At 61.3% G+C, this 16,220-nt stretch overlaps 1 protein-coding gene across 3 annotated transcripts in view; it reads left to right on the top strand.

Moving 5' to 3' along the window:
- Nucleotides 1-10,919, top strand: part of BICRA (BRD4 interacting chromatin remodeling complex associated protein) — a 78,908-nt gene extending 67,989 nt beyond the window's left edge. For 2 of the 3 annotated variants that reach the window (XM_059666001.1, XM_059666002.1), the window contains exons 7-15: nucleotides 866-1,042; nucleotides 4,762-5,400; nucleotides 5,550-5,727; nucleotides 5,933-6,042; nucleotides 6,885-6,946; nucleotides 7,951-8,099; nucleotides 8,216-8,310; nucleotides 8,461-8,563; nucleotides 8,992-10,919. In XM_059666001.1, coding sequence (XP_059521984.1) covers nucleotides 866-1,042; nucleotides 4,762-5,400; nucleotides 5,550-5,727; nucleotides 5,933-6,042; nucleotides 6,885-6,946; nucleotides 7,951-8,099; nucleotides 8,216-8,310; nucleotides 8,461-8,563; nucleotides 8,992-10,070 — 2,592 coding nt within the window. In that variant the 3' untranslated portion in view covers nucleotides 10,071-10,919. The remainder of the gene's footprint in view (nucleotides 1-865; nucleotides 1,043-4,761; nucleotides 5,401-5,549; nucleotides 5,728-5,932; nucleotides 6,043-6,884; nucleotides 6,947-7,950; nucleotides 8,100-8,215; nucleotides 8,311-8,460; nucleotides 8,564-8,991) is intronic. The other variant, XM_059666003.1, reaches the window with a different exon arrangement.
- The last annotated feature ends 5,301 nt before the right edge of the window (nucleotides 10,920-16,220 follow it).

Below are 16,220 nucleotides of genomic sequence, written 5' to 3'. Positions count from 1 at the left end.
GAGAGGGGCCGACTGACAGATGAAGGACGAGGAGAGGGGCCGACTGACAGATGGACAAGGAGAGGGGCCGACTGACAGATGATGGACAAGGAGAGGGGCCGACTGACAGATGGACAAGGAGAGGGGCCGACTGACAGATGAAGGACGAGGAGAGGGGCCGACTGACAGATGGACAAGGAGAGGGGCCGACTGACAGATGAAGGACGAGGAGAGGGGCCGACTGACAGATGAAGGACGAGGAGAGGGGCCGACTGACAGATGATGGACAAGGAGAGGGGCCGACTGACAGATGGACAAGGAGAGGGGCCGACTGACAGATGAAGGACGAGGAGAGGGGCCGACTGACAGATGAAGGACGAGGAGAGGGGCCGACTGACAGATGAAGGATGAGGAGAGGGGCCGACTGACAGATGGACAAGGAGAGGGGCCGACTGACAGATGATGGACAAGGAGAGGGGCCGACTGACAGATGGAGAAGGAGAGGGGCCGACTGACAGATGAAGGACGAGGAGAGGGGCCGACTGACAGATGGACAAGGAGAGGGGCCGACTGACAGATGAAGGACGAGGAGAGGGGCCGACTGACAGATGAAGGACGAGGAGAGGGGCCGACTGACAGATGAAGGATGAGGAGAGGGGCCGACTGACAGATGGAGAAGGAGAGGGGCCGACTGACAGATGAAGGACGAGGAGAGGGGCCGACTGACAGAGAAAGGAGCTGCCCGGGCTGCGGCCTCTTGGCGCCCTTTGTACCGGGTTCCCACCACCCCCTTCTCTGGGGTGTCAGTGCGGGCGGGGGTGGGGGGTGGGTGTGGCTGCAGGTCCGTGGGGCAGCCTGGTGACTTTGTGTGGGCTGCCCATTTCAGGAGAGGAGCCAGCAGCCCCTCTCCGCGGAGGGCCCCCACCTGTCCGTGCCCGCCTCGGTCATAGTCAGCGCCCCAGCTCCTGCCCAAGACCCAGCCCCGACCACCCCCGTCGCCAAAGGAGCCGGCCTTGGCCCTCAGACCCCTGACGGCCAGGCCTCCCCAGCGCCAGCCCCCCAGGTAGATGAACCCAGCAGTCTCTGTCCTTGCCCGGACCAGCCCCCTGCGCCCTCCCCGCTCCCCCCGCTAGCTGCCCTGCCTGCTGCTCTGTCTCGCTGGCTCCTTCGCTTCTAGATACTTCCTCGGGGCTCCACGGACCCAAGACCAAGGCCGCCCGCGGAGCCCAAACAGGAGGCAGGAGGCCGATACACGTAGCAGGACGTTGCTGACTTCTTAAAGTTACCCTTTTCCCGTCTGGGTTGATAAAACATTCCGATAGCCCCCGTTTCAAAGATACGGACGAGCAGGCCTCCCTGAACGTGGCCTCCTCTGTCCCTGCGTTCCCACGCACAGGCAGCAAGATGACACCTGGACCCTCTGCCTTCCGTTTTTATAAAAATGGGCGCGTGCTCTGCGTGCCCGTGTGAGCCCTGCTTTTATCATCTAAAATGTTGTCTTGGAGGCGGCTGCTTCGCTCTCGTATGGATTGTTTGTGTGGATGTGCTGCTGTTTATCTCACCGGGAGGCCTCGTGGGCACTGCGGTCACTTCTGGTCTTTACCTGCTGTAAGCAAGGCTGCAAAAATGACTGTGCAGCCATCTCTCTGTAGGATACGTTCTTAGAAAGGACATTGCTGCCGCCAAGAGCATTTGTATTTGTAGTTTTGACAGGTATTATCTCCGTGGAGTGTAAATTGGTTTCTCCTTTATCTGTGCCTGCTTTCCCACACCTCAGCAATATATTCAACCAGCCAGTCTGGTAGGGGGAAATTGTATCTTGTGGGTTTTGTATTTTGTTTTGTTTTATATGTTTTTATTGATTTCAGACAGGTTGGGAGAGGGAGCGAGTAATAGAAACATCAATGATGAGAGAGAATCATTGATCGCTGCCTCCTGTAGGACCCCTATTGGGGATCGAGCCCACAACCCTGGCATGTGCCCTTGACTGGAATCGAACCCGGGACTCTTCAGTCCGCAGGCTGATGCTCTCCCCACTGAGCCAAACCAGCCAGGGCATATTCTTTACCCAGGCTTTGCACACACCTAGGAAAATAGCGGTGAGGTGAATTTCTAGGAACAATTGCTGGGTCAGAGAGTGCGCACTGCCCAGACATTTTATAGAAGGTGCTAGCCGGCTGCTCCTCCCCGAGGCGTGTGTCCATGGGGCCTTTTCCTCCAGTAGCTTCATCAACCCCAGGTTTTTGGCTGCTGCTCCCACCAGGGCGAAACCCCACCCCTCCTCACGGCTCTCCAGTTCTGTGGGAAGCTGTGCATTTGGCATCTACACATGGACAGTTGGGACCACTTGGTAAACAGTCCCCTTGTGTGGTGGTTTAAAAAAACGATTATAAAAATAATCTCATGCTTATTGAGAAAACACACAAAAAGACAGAGAAGAAAAAGAAATCACTCCTAACCCCACTGGGTGGTAGTGTGTGTGTGTGTGTGTGTGTCTGCATTTTTAATGAGAACAGGTTCTTAAAAAATTTAAATTTGTGTATTTTTAGATTTCAGTTTAAAATCATTTCAAATCTATGCAAAGTTGCCAGAATAGTACAAAGAACCCATGAGCGTTCTTTGCTCTTTAACCAGGGTATTAGTTATGTATTGCTGTGTAACAAATGGTCCCAAAACTTAGCCACTTAAAGCAACCAACCATGAACGTATGTCAGACCGTTTCTAAGGAGCAAGAATCTGGAAGTAGCTTCCGGAGGGCCCTGCCTCCCGCCGCTCCTGAGCTCAGGGCGTGCACCGGGGCTGAAGGCTTGACCGGCCGGGGGATGGGCCTCCACGGTGGCTCGCCCGTGTGGCTGTGGCCTCAGCGCCGCTCTGTGGGGCCTCCCTAAGGGGACTCTAACACGCTGCTCAGGGTCCCCACCAAAGCGAACAATCAGCAGGAAGAGGGTGAGACTGCGCCCCGAATGGAAGCCACGGTCTTTTAGAACCTAACCTGGGACGGGGCATGTGGTCACTGCTGGATTCTGTTGGTCACGGAGACCAACCCTGGCCCAGTGTCAGAGGAGACGGGATCTGAGGAGGTGGGGTCGCTGGAGGCCGGCTCAGAAGCTGGCTGCCACACCGGGCACGCCCATTGGTTATAAATACTTTGCCCCCCCCCCCTTTTTTATACTTCGCTTGCCTCTCTCAGTAGCATTTTTTTCCAAGCCCCTTGAGAATCATTTGCAGACATCAGGCCCCTTCACCTTTAATATTTTAGCGAGTATTTCAGCCCTTAGAACAAGAACCTTCTCTTACTCGATTGTGGTCGATAATATTCAAATTCAGCAAGTTTAGCGCGGAGACAGTACTGTTACCTAACCCAGCGGTCGCCAACCTTTCGGACCTTGCGGACCACCGGTTGGCGACCGCTGCTCTAATCCACTGTCCGTCATGCAGTTTAGCCAGTTGTCCGGCCGTCACGGAATGCGTTCTTCTCATCTCACTCGGCATTCGCGCGCTGTGCTGGCCGTGCGTTCAGGGAGGCGTGGAAGGGGCCAGCTCTTCCCACTCGCTTAGTGCTGCCCCTCTGACCTGCCCTCGGGCGGGCGGCAGGCCCCTGGGGGGGTGTGGAGGGAGCTGTTGGTTTGGGACCTCGTTTTGGATGCCGGTTATCCAGGGCCAGGCTTGGAGGGGGCCGGAGGGTCAGAACGTTGGTGCCTTAAAGCGGGTCATGACGCTGAAGTCAGGAGTCAGTCCACCTTGGGGGCTCGAAGCCCGGAGCCCCAGCTTTGGAGGAGGCAGCGCTGGGTGACCCCGAGCGAGTCCCCGAGTCCTCGGCCGGCTCTGAGGTCATGGTTCTGGGGGCAGTGACCCCGGGGGGCGAGGTGCTCTGGCTGAGGCGGTGCAGCCAGGGTTTCTGCGTCTGTGTAGCAGACTGTGCCGGCTCTGGTGCAAGTCATACGTGTGCACACCCCACACTCGTGTGCACACACATGCCCGTCCCTGCAGGCTCCTGTGGCCCAGGTGGGCCCGCAGCCCTGACACACAGGCCCGCGGAGGCCTGAGAATGGGGCGCAGGAGTCACAGCCTGCCCCTCAGCGCCCGGGGTCCCCGTCCCCACCCTGGTACGCAGGAAGGCATCCACACTGGCGTCTGCTTTCCTTGCTTAGCTAGGCAGTCAGGCCGGGCTGGCTGCTGGGACGCTGCCGCGGTGCCTCCTTCCCCCTCGCTGCTTGTGCTCCGCTCCCTGGCCTGCCCTCCCCGCTGGCAGCTGGCGTGGTGTCCCTGCTGCTTCCTCCGCTGCTGCCCCCACCCTGCAGCGCTGCCTCATCCAGGGAACTGGGAGGCGGGGCATATGGGGAGGGGGAGACCAGAGGGCAGAGGTGTGGAGGGGATGAGGGGGGAAGGTGCAGGGGTGAGGGGGGCACAGGTGCAGGGTTGAGTGGGAGAGACCAGAGGGCAGAGGTGTGGAGGGGATAAGGGGGCACAGGTGCAGGGGTGAGTGGGAGAGGGCAGAGGTGTCGAGGGGATGGGGGGTGCAGGGGTGAGGTAGGGGATGAGGTGGGGCACAGGTGCAGGGGTGAGGTAGGGGATGAGGTGGGGCACAGGTGCAGGGGTGAGGTGGGGAGTTGAGAAAGGAGAGGTGGGAAGGATAGCGCTGTCATGGTGGAGGCTCCAGGACAAGGGGCTGCTAAGAAGGGTGGTGTTGGGGGAGTGGCTGGGCTCCCCGGGGTCTGGGGCAGTGGGAGCCAAGGTTGGTTCTGACCCTGCCCCCTGCCTCTACCTCCCTGTCCTGCCCAGATCCCAGCAGCGGCTCCACTGAAGGGCCCAGGCCCCTCCTCGTCCCCGTCACTACCTCACCAGGCCCCTCTGGGAGACAGCCCCCACCTGCCCTCCCCGCACCCCACCAGGCCCCCTTCCCGCCCTCCCTCCCGACCCCACTCCCGGCCGCCCTCCCAGCCCCAGAGCCTGCCCCGCCCACCCTCAGAGCCCGCTCCGCACCCTTGTCCCCCACCCCAGACCCCCCCCACCCTGCCTGGCATCTTCGTCATCCAGAACCAGCTGGGCGTCCCCCCGCCTGTCAGCACCCCTGCCCCCACTGCCCCAGGCCCACCCCAGCCCCAGCCCCCTCTGCACCCCCCCTCCCAGCCCCCCGAGGGGCCGCTGCCCCCAGCCCCCCACCTCCCACCTGCCTCCACCTCCTCCGTGGTGGCCTCCTCCGAGACATCCACCAGACTGCCGGCCCCCACGCCCCCCGACTTCCAGCTCCAGTTCCCACCCGGCCAGGGGCCCCACAAGTCCCCCACGCCCCCTCCAACCCTCCATCTGGTCCCCGAGCCCTCAGTCGTCCCCCCACCGCCTCCTCGGACCTTCCAGATGGTGACCGCCCCCTTCCCGGCGCTGCCCCAGCCGAAGGCTCTTCTGGAGAGATTTCACCAGGTAACAAGGCAGGAGTGGCCCCACCGCACGCTCACAAGCCCCGACCCTGCCCTTTAGTCTGACCGGAGCCCCTCCCCTCCACCCCAGCCCTGGTGCCTCCCCACTTCTAGCGTGTGCCCCCCACCCCTCACCCACTGTCCCCTCCTCAGGTGCCGTCCGGAATCATTCTCCAGAGCAAGGCCGGGGGCCCCGCCGCCCCGCAGACCTCCACCAGCCTGGGGCCCCTGGCCAGCCCCGCCGCCTCGGTGCTGGTCAGCGGGCAGGCCCCACCCGGGACCCCCGCCGCCCCCAGCCACGCCCCTGCCCCGGCACCCATGGCCACCACAGGTAGGGGGCAGGTTGCCCACGAAGGAGGGGTGGGGGCTGAGCTGGGGTGTGAACCTGAGGGGCCCCTCACATCGCATGGGCCCATGGGCCCGGGGAGGTGGGGGAGGGTGTCCCCCAAGGCCAGAGTGCAGGCTTGGGGGTCACAGGTGAGCAGGGGCCTCAGTGCAGTGCCCTCTGAGCCCTGTTCGCCCCCACCTGCCCCCAGGCCTCCCTCCTCTGCTTCCTGCCGAGAACAAAGCCTTTGCCAGCAACCTCCCGACCCTGAGTGTGGCCAAGGCCCCTGCATCGGGGCCAGGGAAGCCCTCGGGGCTGCAGGTAAGGGGGCGGGTGGAGGGCGGCCGAGCATGTCACCAGCGAACCCGGAAGGGCCAGTGGAGCAGGGAGGTGGTGGGCGGGCGGATGAGACAAGCCCAGCGGGTGGGTGAGACAGCAGGACAGTGGGCGGGGGGCATGTGAGAGGCCCGCAGACACCAAGACACCAGGGTGCTGATAGGAGAGAGGGCCTGAGACCCACTGTGGTCCCTGGGGCGGGAGCAGGGGAGAGGTTGAGAGGGAGGGAGTGGGACGTGAGAGTGGCAGGTGGCAGCTCGGGACAGGTGGGTGAGAAACTCGAGAGGATCTGGAGAGGACTTGGGAGCGGGCGGGACTGAGGCAGGGACCACCTGTTGGAAATGGGGGGACAGGAAGACAGGACACATCTATAGAAATGAGAGGGGCAGGTGAGGGACCCGGCTGGAGAGACTTGGAGACAAGACCCACCACAGCCGTGCAGAGGCCTGGCATGGCAGGGGGGAGTCAGGCCTGAGGCAGAGCGAGGACTCCCGTGGGAAGAAGTCTGCAAATCGAGGCCACGGAGACCATGGGAGGGCAGGAGGGGAGGGTGTTCCTGGGGTCCAGACAGCAGGCAGGCGGAGGCCACTTGTGAGGGGCTGCAGGGTCCCTGGTGGGTTGCCAGGGCTCGCGCCTGCGTGTCACCTCTCCTCGCCTGTCCCCCACCAGGGCCCAGCCCAGGTCTTCCCTGGAGGTGGAGTGTGGGCGGCAGGGCAGGACCCCTGGGGGAGATGGGCCTTGTCTTTGCCCCAGGCTGGAGGGGGGGTCAGGGCGCAGAGGGAGGGCGGGCTTCCCCGTGGACCCCCCACTCGCCTTTCTGCCCGCAGTATGACAGCAAGTTGAGTGGCCTGAAGAAACCACCCCCGCTTCAGCCCAGCAAAGAAGCCTGGTGAGTGGCAGCGCGCCCCGATGTTCCCCGCCCCCCGCCTTCCAGAGGCCCGAGGGCCGGGGGCCGCCCTGCAGCAGGGGTCGGGCAGCCGGGGTGCGGCGTCCCGCGCCACCTCCTCTCAGCCCCGCGGCTTCCCCGGGCCGGCTCCCTCACAGACCCCCAGCCTCCCCCGCGGGAAAACGGGTGCTGACAGTCACAGAATAGGCTGAGGGGTGAGGATTCGATGCGACTGTGCTGCGAGCACGTGGCACCGCTGCGCTGCCAGCATCAAGAGGGAGGCACTGGCGTGCCCTGGTCATTGTGCACCCGGGCACCTCGGACAGGGCGGGTGGGTGGTGGAGGGGTGGAGGGGTGGGGGCGGGGTGGGTGCTTGCCTGCGCGCTCTCCCTGCCTCCTGCCCTCCTTCCACCAAGTGCCGGTCAGGTGCTCACTGCTTGCCCGCCCTGTGCTGGGTTCTGGAAACAGGACGGACCCAATCCTGCCCCGGGTGTGGGCACCGCTGGTCTTCAGCACAGGGTGGGGGAGACCATCGCGCGATGGAGACATAACTCTAACCCGCGCTCAGGTGGGAAGCCTGTGAGAGAAGAATAGGATTTCACCGGCTCAGCAACCTCCCTGCGCTCCTGAGGTTGCAGCTGGGCCGCTGGCAGCGTGGGGCCGTGCTGCCCCCCGGTGGCGGGAGCCGGCACAGCGTGGGATGCGGTTCAGGCTCTGCCGCTGACTCCCAGCTCTGCCTCTTCCTTCCTGGCTGTATGTTTTGAGTGGAGGCACTTCCCCTTTCGGGCCTCAGTTTTCTCATCTGTGAGATGGAGATAAAGAGAGCACTGCTGCCTTTGGTTGTCACCAGAGACTCAGGGAGACAGATCAGGACAGTCCGCGCCTGAGTCCTAAGTGTCCTCTTGCACCTGCTGTTGTCGGCCTGGGGGCCTGGGCCGGGGGCCTGCTTTCTCCTGGCCTCACCACCAGCTCTGCGCCTGTGGTCTCCGCCCCCCCCCCCCCCCCAGCTTCCTGGAGCATTTGCACAAACATCAGGGCGCCGTCCTGCACCCGGACTACAAGACGGCCTTCCCCTCCTTCGAGGACGCCCTGCACCGCCTCCTGCCCTACCACGTCTACCAGGGCGCCCTCCCCTCCCCCAGTGACTACCACCGAGGTGAGGCCTCCCGGGGCTGCCCCCACCGGGCCCTGCTTTGCGGAGGGGGGGCAGGCACGCTGCCCCATCAGCCCGCCCCAACGTCTGGGCCCCCCGGCCTCTGCTCTTCCTCGCAGTGGACGAGGAGTTCGAGACGGTGTCCACGCAGCTGCTGAAACGCACCCAGGCCATGCTCAACAAGTACCGCCTCCTGCTCCTGGAGGAGTCCCGGGTAGGGTGGCCTCGCCTTCCTCCCCGGGACCCTGCCCTTCCCTCGGGGAGGGAGGGGGGGAGGGAGGCTGGCCGTTAGGTCGCAGCCCTGACACTCGCATCCCCTCCCTGGGTCCTGGCTCCTTCACTTGCCCATCTTCTCCCCCCTCAGAGGGTGAGCCCTTCAGCGGAGATGGTGATGATCGACCGGATGTTCATTCAGGAGGAGAAGACCACCCTCGCCTTGGACAAGCAGCTGGCCAAGGAGAAGCCTGGTGAGGGGGGTGGCGGGGAGGGCGCGGTGTGGCCCCTCCTTCTCTTGCGCCCTAATTAGACTGGGGATGAGGGCGCGGCCGCACCTTACTTGGCCGCTAGGTGGCGCCGTAGCCCCGGTGGCTGGTCTCCCTGGGAACTGAGCGCCTGTTCACCCCTGGTCCTGGCCTGGAGGGACCTTCTTCCAGGGGATAGAAAAGCAGGGGCGCACAGCCAGACTGGGGGGGAGGCAAGCAAGGTACCCCGGTTGCACAATGTAAGGTGGCATCCATCTCGGTTCCGGTGCCTGCCGCCCGCACAGCGCCGGGCTGTGGGCATTGCTGGGAAGGGCCCGGGGTGGTAGGTGCTCAGTGCACACCGCCCCTCGGCGCGTCCGCACCGGCGCCCGGCCCGCCCTCACCCGGGGTTCCTTGGCCCCCTCGTTCTGCAGATGAGTACGTGTCTTCCTCGCGCTCTCTCGGCCTCCCTGTCGCCGCCTCTTCGGAGGGACATCGGGCTCCCAGCCACTGCCCACCGCCGCCCTCAGCGTCTGGGGCGCCCGCCCAGCCCCCCCTGCACCTGCCCACCAAGCTGGTGATCCGGCACGGGGGCGGCTCGCCCTCCGTCACCTGGGCCCGCGCGTCCTCCTCCCTGTCCGCCTCGTCCTCCGTGTCCTCCGCCGCCGCCTCCTCCCTGGACGCGGACGAGGACGGCCCCATGCCCTCGCGCAATCGCCCGCCGATCAAGACCTACGAGGCCCGCAGCCGCATCGGCCTCAAGCTCAAGATCAAGCAGGAGGCGGGGCTCAGCAAGGTCGTGCACAACACGGCCCTGGATCCGGTGCACCAGCCCCCGCCGCCCGCCCCCGCGCCCCTCAAGGCGGCCGAGCCCCCGCCCCGGCCCCCGCCCCCGCCCCCGCCCACGGGCCAGATGAACGGCACCGTGGACCACCCGCCGCCGGCCACGGACCACAAGCCGCCGGCCCCGGCCCCGCACTGCCCGCGCCTGCCCCTGCGGAAGACGTACCGCGAGAACGTGGAGGCCCTGGGCGGCGAGGGCCCCGGGGCGGGCCGGGCGCGGGGCGGCAGCCCGGCGGCCACCAAGGTGGACGAGGCCACCAGCGGCCTGATCCGCGAGCTGGCGGCCGTGGAGGACGAGCTGTACCAGCGGATGCTGAAGGCGGCCCCGCCCGAGGCCGCGGCGGGCGCCGGGCAGGGCGGCCGGGACCCCGGCTGGGAGGCGCCCCCGCTGCCCCCCACGAAGCGGCGCAAGTCGGAGTCCCCCGACGTGGACCAGGCCAGCTTCTCCAGCGACAGCCCGCAGGACGACACGCTCACCGAGCACCTGCAGAGCGCCATCGACAGCATCCTGAACCTGCAGCAGGCCCCGGGCCGGCCGCCCGCGCCCCCGTACCCCCACGCCCCGCCGGCCGCCGGCCCGCCCGCCGCCCGGTCCCCCCTGCACAGGCCGGAGGCCTACCCGCCCTCCAGTCACAACGGCGGCCTCGGCGCCAGGACGTTGAACAGATAACAGCGGGCCGGTCTCCCCTCCCCTCCCCTGGCCCCCGGGACGCCCGCCCGGCCGCTGGGAACCCGACCTCCGCCTCCCGGGGCCATGAGCCGGGTCCCCGAGTTCTTCTTGCCTAAGTTATTTGAGTCACAAAAGCCTCTCTTCCCGCCGCCCATCGGCCGGGTCCTTGGGTGGGGTTGTGGGTTTCGGGGAGGGGGCGGTACACGTAAACTGTCCCCCAAAGAGGGGTCACCTGGTGTGTCACTTCCCGCCTCGCCCGCCCCCGCCGCACTCCACCCCTGCGTCCCAGGACATGCGTGTGTCTGCCAGGGATGGGGCGCTCTGCTCCCACTGCTCACGCGTGTCCGGGCCCGGGCTTGTCTGTGGCTTCCCCGGTCCGAGCCCGGAGGGCGCTCAGCGGGGAGGGAGGGTCCTGGGGGCCGCGCTCAGCCTTGCAACACCGCCCCCAACCGGCCGTCCGAGGGAACGCAGGGCAGGGGCGGCGTGAGCCCGCTTTGCAGGATCCCCCGTGGGGCGCCGCCACATCCCTGTGCGCGCGTCCGGCTCCTTGTCCGTGTCCCCGTGTGCGCCCGAGTGAGCAGGAGAGAGGTTTCTGGTCCTCCCGCCCCTCGACCGAAATCCGAGCACCCCCAAACAGGAAGCCGGGCTCCCCACCCCCCACCCCAACCAGTCTTCCCTCTGTTCTTCCTGCCGCCAGCCACCCGCGCCAGATTTTGAAATCTCGGAGACAAAACTAGTACTGTAAGATAAATTTTTGTACTGTATTTATTGTGTATAACGATTTTTTTAATGGAGAATTCTGTACATTTAGAACTCTTGTAAATTAAAAACCAATCTTTTTTTTTAAAACTACCGACGCCCCCTCAGCCCTTTGCTTGGGGGTCTTTGGGGTTAGAGTCTGGGGGTTGGGGTGAGACCTGGGTAGAGAGGGGGAAGGGGAGGGCTTATCCCACATGTATTAGTTGAGCACCTACTGGGTGCCAGGCCCTGTTCCGGGCACAGCGGTGCAGCATGAACCAGGCACACAGGAATTCTGCCCTGGAGGGGTGGGGGGTCGGGGGAGCAGGGTGGGGACAGACTAATGAAGGAGGAAGGCTGAACAGCTCAACCAAACAGGCGTGTATTTATTTTAATTTTTTAAAAATATATTTATTTCGCCCTGACCGGTTTGGCTCAGTGGATAGAGCATCGGCCTGTGGACTCAAGGGTCCCAGGTACGATTCCGGTCAAGGGCATGTACCTTGGTTGTGGGCATATCCCCAGTAGGGGGTGCGCAGGAGGCAGCTGATCGATGTTTCTCTCTCCTGGATGTTTCTAACTCTCTATCCCTCTCCCCTCCTCTCTGTAAAAAATCAATAAAATATATTTAAAAATAAATATACATATTTCAGCGAGGAATGGAAAGGGAGAGAGTTGGAAACATCAGTGAGGAAGCATTGATCAGTTGCCTCCTGCACGTCACCACTGGGGATCGAGCCCACAACCTGGGCATGTGCCCTGACTGGGAGTCGAACCGTGACCTCCTGGTTCATAGGTTGACACTCAACCCCTGAGCCATGCTGGCTGGGCCAGGCAATTTTTTTTTTTTAAAGAATACTTCGTTGATTTTTAGACAGGAAGAGAGATCAGAACATTGAAAAGGCTGCCTCCTGCATGCCCCCTATGGGGGTCGAGCCTGCAACCGCACCTGTGCCCTGACTGGGAATCAACAGGCAACTCCTGGTGCACAGGACAACGCCCAACCAACTGAGCCACACCGGCCGGGTCAGGGCCAGGTGATTTATTTTTCCTAAATATATTTTTATTGATTTCAGAGAAGAAGGGAGAGGGAGAGAGGGATAGAAACATCAATGATGAGAGAGGCTCAGTGTTGAGAGCTTCCCGCACGCCGCCTACTGGGGATCAAGCCGGCAACCTGGGCATGTACCTTTGACTGGAATCGAACCCGGGACCCTTCAGTCCGCAGGCCCTCACTCTATCCACTGAGCAAATCAGCTAGGGCAGATTTTTTTTTTGTTTTTTTGTTTTTAAATCCCTTCTCCCCACCCCTTGTCCTTTGGTAACCATCAGCTTGTTCTCTATGTTCACGCACCTGTTTCTGTTCTGTTTTGCTTATTCATTTATTTCGTTTTCTCCGAGATTCTGATTCATGTTAATGTGCCGTGGTCTCCCGAAACATGAAATTAACGGATACTTCAAGCCTCTGGCCACAGCATTTTTGCCGAGTGATCAGAGTGTCACCTTGTCTCGTGTGTGTTTCTGTTTAAAGACAACTTATTCATCTATATTGTTGACTCATTAACATGGGGCTCACGGCCAACAGCACTCCAACTCACACCCGAGAAGAGGCTCATCCTACCCGTATTTTCTCCGCGAGGCACGTCGCAGCCTTTCTGTGCTTAAACACACCAGCCAGCGTGAAGCACCACGCCGGGACCAAAGGGGGGCTGTGGTGTAGGACCTTGGGGTCCCTGACTCTGAGTAGGGCGGGAGCCTCGGGACAATTCTGAGCGGAGGGCTGGGAGCTGACAGGTGTCCCCGGCGCCCTCTGGTGGCCGCATGGGGAACAGACGCGAGGGAGGAGTCCGCCCAGCCAGGTCTCTTAGGGAGTACAGGGGACTGAGGGCTGGCGGCCGGGGTGGGGGGAATGGGGGGAGGGGCGGGGGGGGGGAACGGACAGACAGACTATAGTTCTCTGCAAGCCCCTGGGGGTGTTTGTGGTGGGGAAGCTGATCCGTGGGCCCCCTGGGGTGACCCCGCCCCCCACCCCTGCGGAGGGGGCCCAAACTGATCTCCGTTCCTTAAAGTGAGCCTTGGGAACCAAAGTTGTTCGATGCGCTCCCAGCTGCTGGGAACAGCTTGGTGGGTGTCTGTGGGGTCCCACTATCCCCGACCTGGGAAAAGGCCCCAAAGGTTACCTCGGGGCCCAAGTAACCTGGGCCCAGAGCAGGATTGGAATCCAAGACTAAAGAGTCCGCAATTCATTGAGTAACTCCGAGGCTCACTGGCTGCCTGCTCCGTTTATTTATTTGTTATTGATTTCAGAGAGGAAGGGAGAGGAAGAGAGAGAGAGAGAAACATCCACCGGCTGCCTCCTGCACGCCCCATACTGAGGATCAAATCTGCAACCGGGCACGTGCCCTGACTGGGAATCGAACCCATGACCTCTTGGTTCATAGGTCGATGCTCAACCACTGGGCCACACCAGCCAGGCTCCCTTTTTAAAAAAATCTTGGTCAAATATACATAACAAAATTTACCGTTCCGCCATGTTTGCGTAAGCAGCTCGGTGGCATTAGTACACTCACACGGTGTAACCGTCACCACCATCCACCCTCAGAACTTGTTTCATCTTGCAAAACGCAAAGTTCATCCCATGAAACACGACCGCCCCGGCCCTGGCAGCCACCTTCAGTCTGTATGAATGTCCCTCCCCTAAGCGCCTCACAGGTGTGAAGTCACACAGTATTTGGTGTTCTGGGGCTGGCTTATTGCATTTGGCACAGTGTCTCCAGGGTCCACCCATGTTGTACAATGTGCCAGAATTTCTCCACCCGGTTTTGACAGATGGGGAAAGAGGGAGGGGGCTCCAGAGGCTGTGGGGGCGTCGGGGAAGCTGTAGGCACCGGGGGCAGGCCTCCGAGAGCCCCTGGTGCAGGGAGCAGGCAGGGAGCTCCAGGAGACAGTAGCCCCTTATTAAGGCTCAAAGAATGTTTAATGAGGCAGGGCTTTCACGCCACAGACCCTGCCCAGAATAATGTCTTTACATTTTTGTTGTTAATCCTCCCCTGAGGATATTTTCCCCGTTGGTTTTTGGAGAGAGTGGAAGGGAGGGAAGAAGGGTGAGGAGAGAGAGAGAGAGAGAGAGGTGAGAGAGACACATCGATTGGCTGCCTCTCACACTTGCCCCGGGATTGGACCTGCAACTCAGGTACATGCCAGGAATCGAATCCTGGACCCTTTGATGCAAGGGACGATGCTCTAACCACTTACCAACACCGGCCAGGGCTAGAATAATGTCTTTAAATGTGTGAAACAATTCTACTGAAATACAGTTATCTGTTCATTAAACCCACGACCTGTGACACGCTAAGAGGGGCTGCTATGAATTACACGTTAATCAGACAGAGCGAGCAGTGGGCAGGCTGGTGATGCGGAAACAGTTACTGGAAATCTTCGAAGCAACTGCAGAGCGCTGGAGACCGGGGCTTCCTCTCGGGGCCGTGGTCCAGGGCCGCTGAGGCTGCTGGCTTGTGGCTCACACCGAATTTCAGCGTCAAGTCCAGAGACTGCTGTGTTTCCTGGGCCAAGTTCACGGACCCTCCTGGATTTCACCTGAGGACAGATGGGGAAACTGAGGCTGGAAGTCTCTGGGTAGAAATGAAAGCAGGGCTCCTCGTCATCCCACTCCTTGGACCAGAGGGACTCCCTTTCTTTTTAAAAAAATATATTTTATTGATTTTTTACAGAGAGGAAGGGAGAGAGATAGAGAGTTAGAAACATCGATCAGCCACCTCCTGCACATCTCCTACTGGGGATGTGCCTGCAACCCAGGTACATGCCCTTGACCGGAATCGAACCTGGGACCTTTCAGTCCGCAGGCCGACGCTCTATCCACTGAGCCAGACCGGTTTCGGCGGGACTCCCTTTCTTGTGTCTCAACTTCCCCATCTGAGACTCGGATTAATAACATAATAAATATAAGAACAGGCCGCGCCTCCTGGGGGGAAGGAGATGGTCCATGACAAGCTTTCCGGATAGGCCTGGGCCCTGGCTGACCAGCTCAGTGGGTTAGAGCGCCATCCCAATACGCCAAGGTTGTGGGTTTGATCCCTGGTCAGGGCACATACCAGAGGCAACCGCCAACGAATGCACAAATAAGTGGAACAACAAATATCGATGTTTTCCTCGCTCTCCCTCCCTCTAAAAATCAACACTAATAAAAGAGAAAAATGGTAATTGGCGTATGAGCTACCCTTTTCATTGGCTAATCAGGGCTATATGCAAGTTAACTGCCAACTAAGATTGGCAGTTAACTGCCAACAAGATGGCGGTTAATTTGCATATGTAGGCACAATGCAGGGAGGCGAAAGGGAAAGCAGGAAGAAGCCCCCTGCCACTGACAGTGATCAGAAACCCAGGGGGGAGCTAAGAGCTGGGGGGCAGGGCAAAGGCGGCCCTGCCCCCCAGCCATGATCGGAGAATCAGGCGCCTTTTCTGCCCTGGCCAGTGATAGCAGGAAGTAGGGGTGGAGCTAGCGATGGGAGCTGGGCACGGTCGAAGCTGGCAGTCCTGGGAGCTAGGGGTCCCTTGCCTGGGCCTAAAGCGAAGCCCACGATCGTGGGGCCACTGCAGCTGCGGGTCCCCGCTGCCCGGGCCGGACGCCTCAGCCAGAGGCGTCAGGCCTGGGCAAGGGGCCGATCCTGCGATTGGAGGGTGATGGGGGTCAACGCCTGAGGGCTCCCAGTATGTGAGAGGGGGCAGGCTGGGCTGAGGGACACTCCCCCCCACACACACACACACCCAGTGCACGAATTTCGTGCACCGGGCCCCTAGTCAATAATAAAAGAGAATGGAATAGAGCCTGCCTCTTAGTGGTAATATCATTAGTCACTGCAAGTTCCATATCTATACTAATAAAAGCCTATATTGCCGTAACCGGTTTGGCTCAGTGGATAGAGGGTGGGCCTGCGGACTGAAAGGTCCCAGGTTTGATTCCGGTCAAGGGCATGTACCTTGGTTGCAGGCACATCCCCAGTGGGGGGTGTGCAGGAGGCAGCTGGTCGATGTGTCTCTCTCATCGATGTTTCTGGCTCTCTATCCCTCTCCCTTCCTCTCTGTAAAAAATCAATAAAATATATTAAAAAAATAAATAAATAAAATAAAAGCCTATGTGGTCATCAGGCCCTCACGCTGTGATGCCCTCAGGCCGTAACAATCCGTCACCAGGAGGCTGCGTGCGCAGTGGGCGCGCACAGGTGAGCGAGGATGTGTGTGAGGCGAGGTGTGTGCGGGTGGGTGGGGACTTGATGCTGTGCGGGTGGCACGGAGGCGGCTCCACAGGGGGCAGAGGTGGGACCCCCCCCCCCCCGGCTTACCGCTTTGAGGCAATCCATCAAGGAGCCCTGGATGGGTGTGCAGGGCCTACCT

Source organism: Myotis daubentonii, chromosome 15 (assembly GCF_963259705.1).
Source record: "Myotis daubentonii chromosome 15, mMyoDau2.1, whole genome shotgun sequence".
NCBI lineage: Eukaryota > Metazoa > Chordata > Mammalia > Chiroptera > Vespertilionidae > Myotis > Myotis daubentonii.
This window is presented reverse-complemented; position numbering and strand designations above follow the sequence as displayed.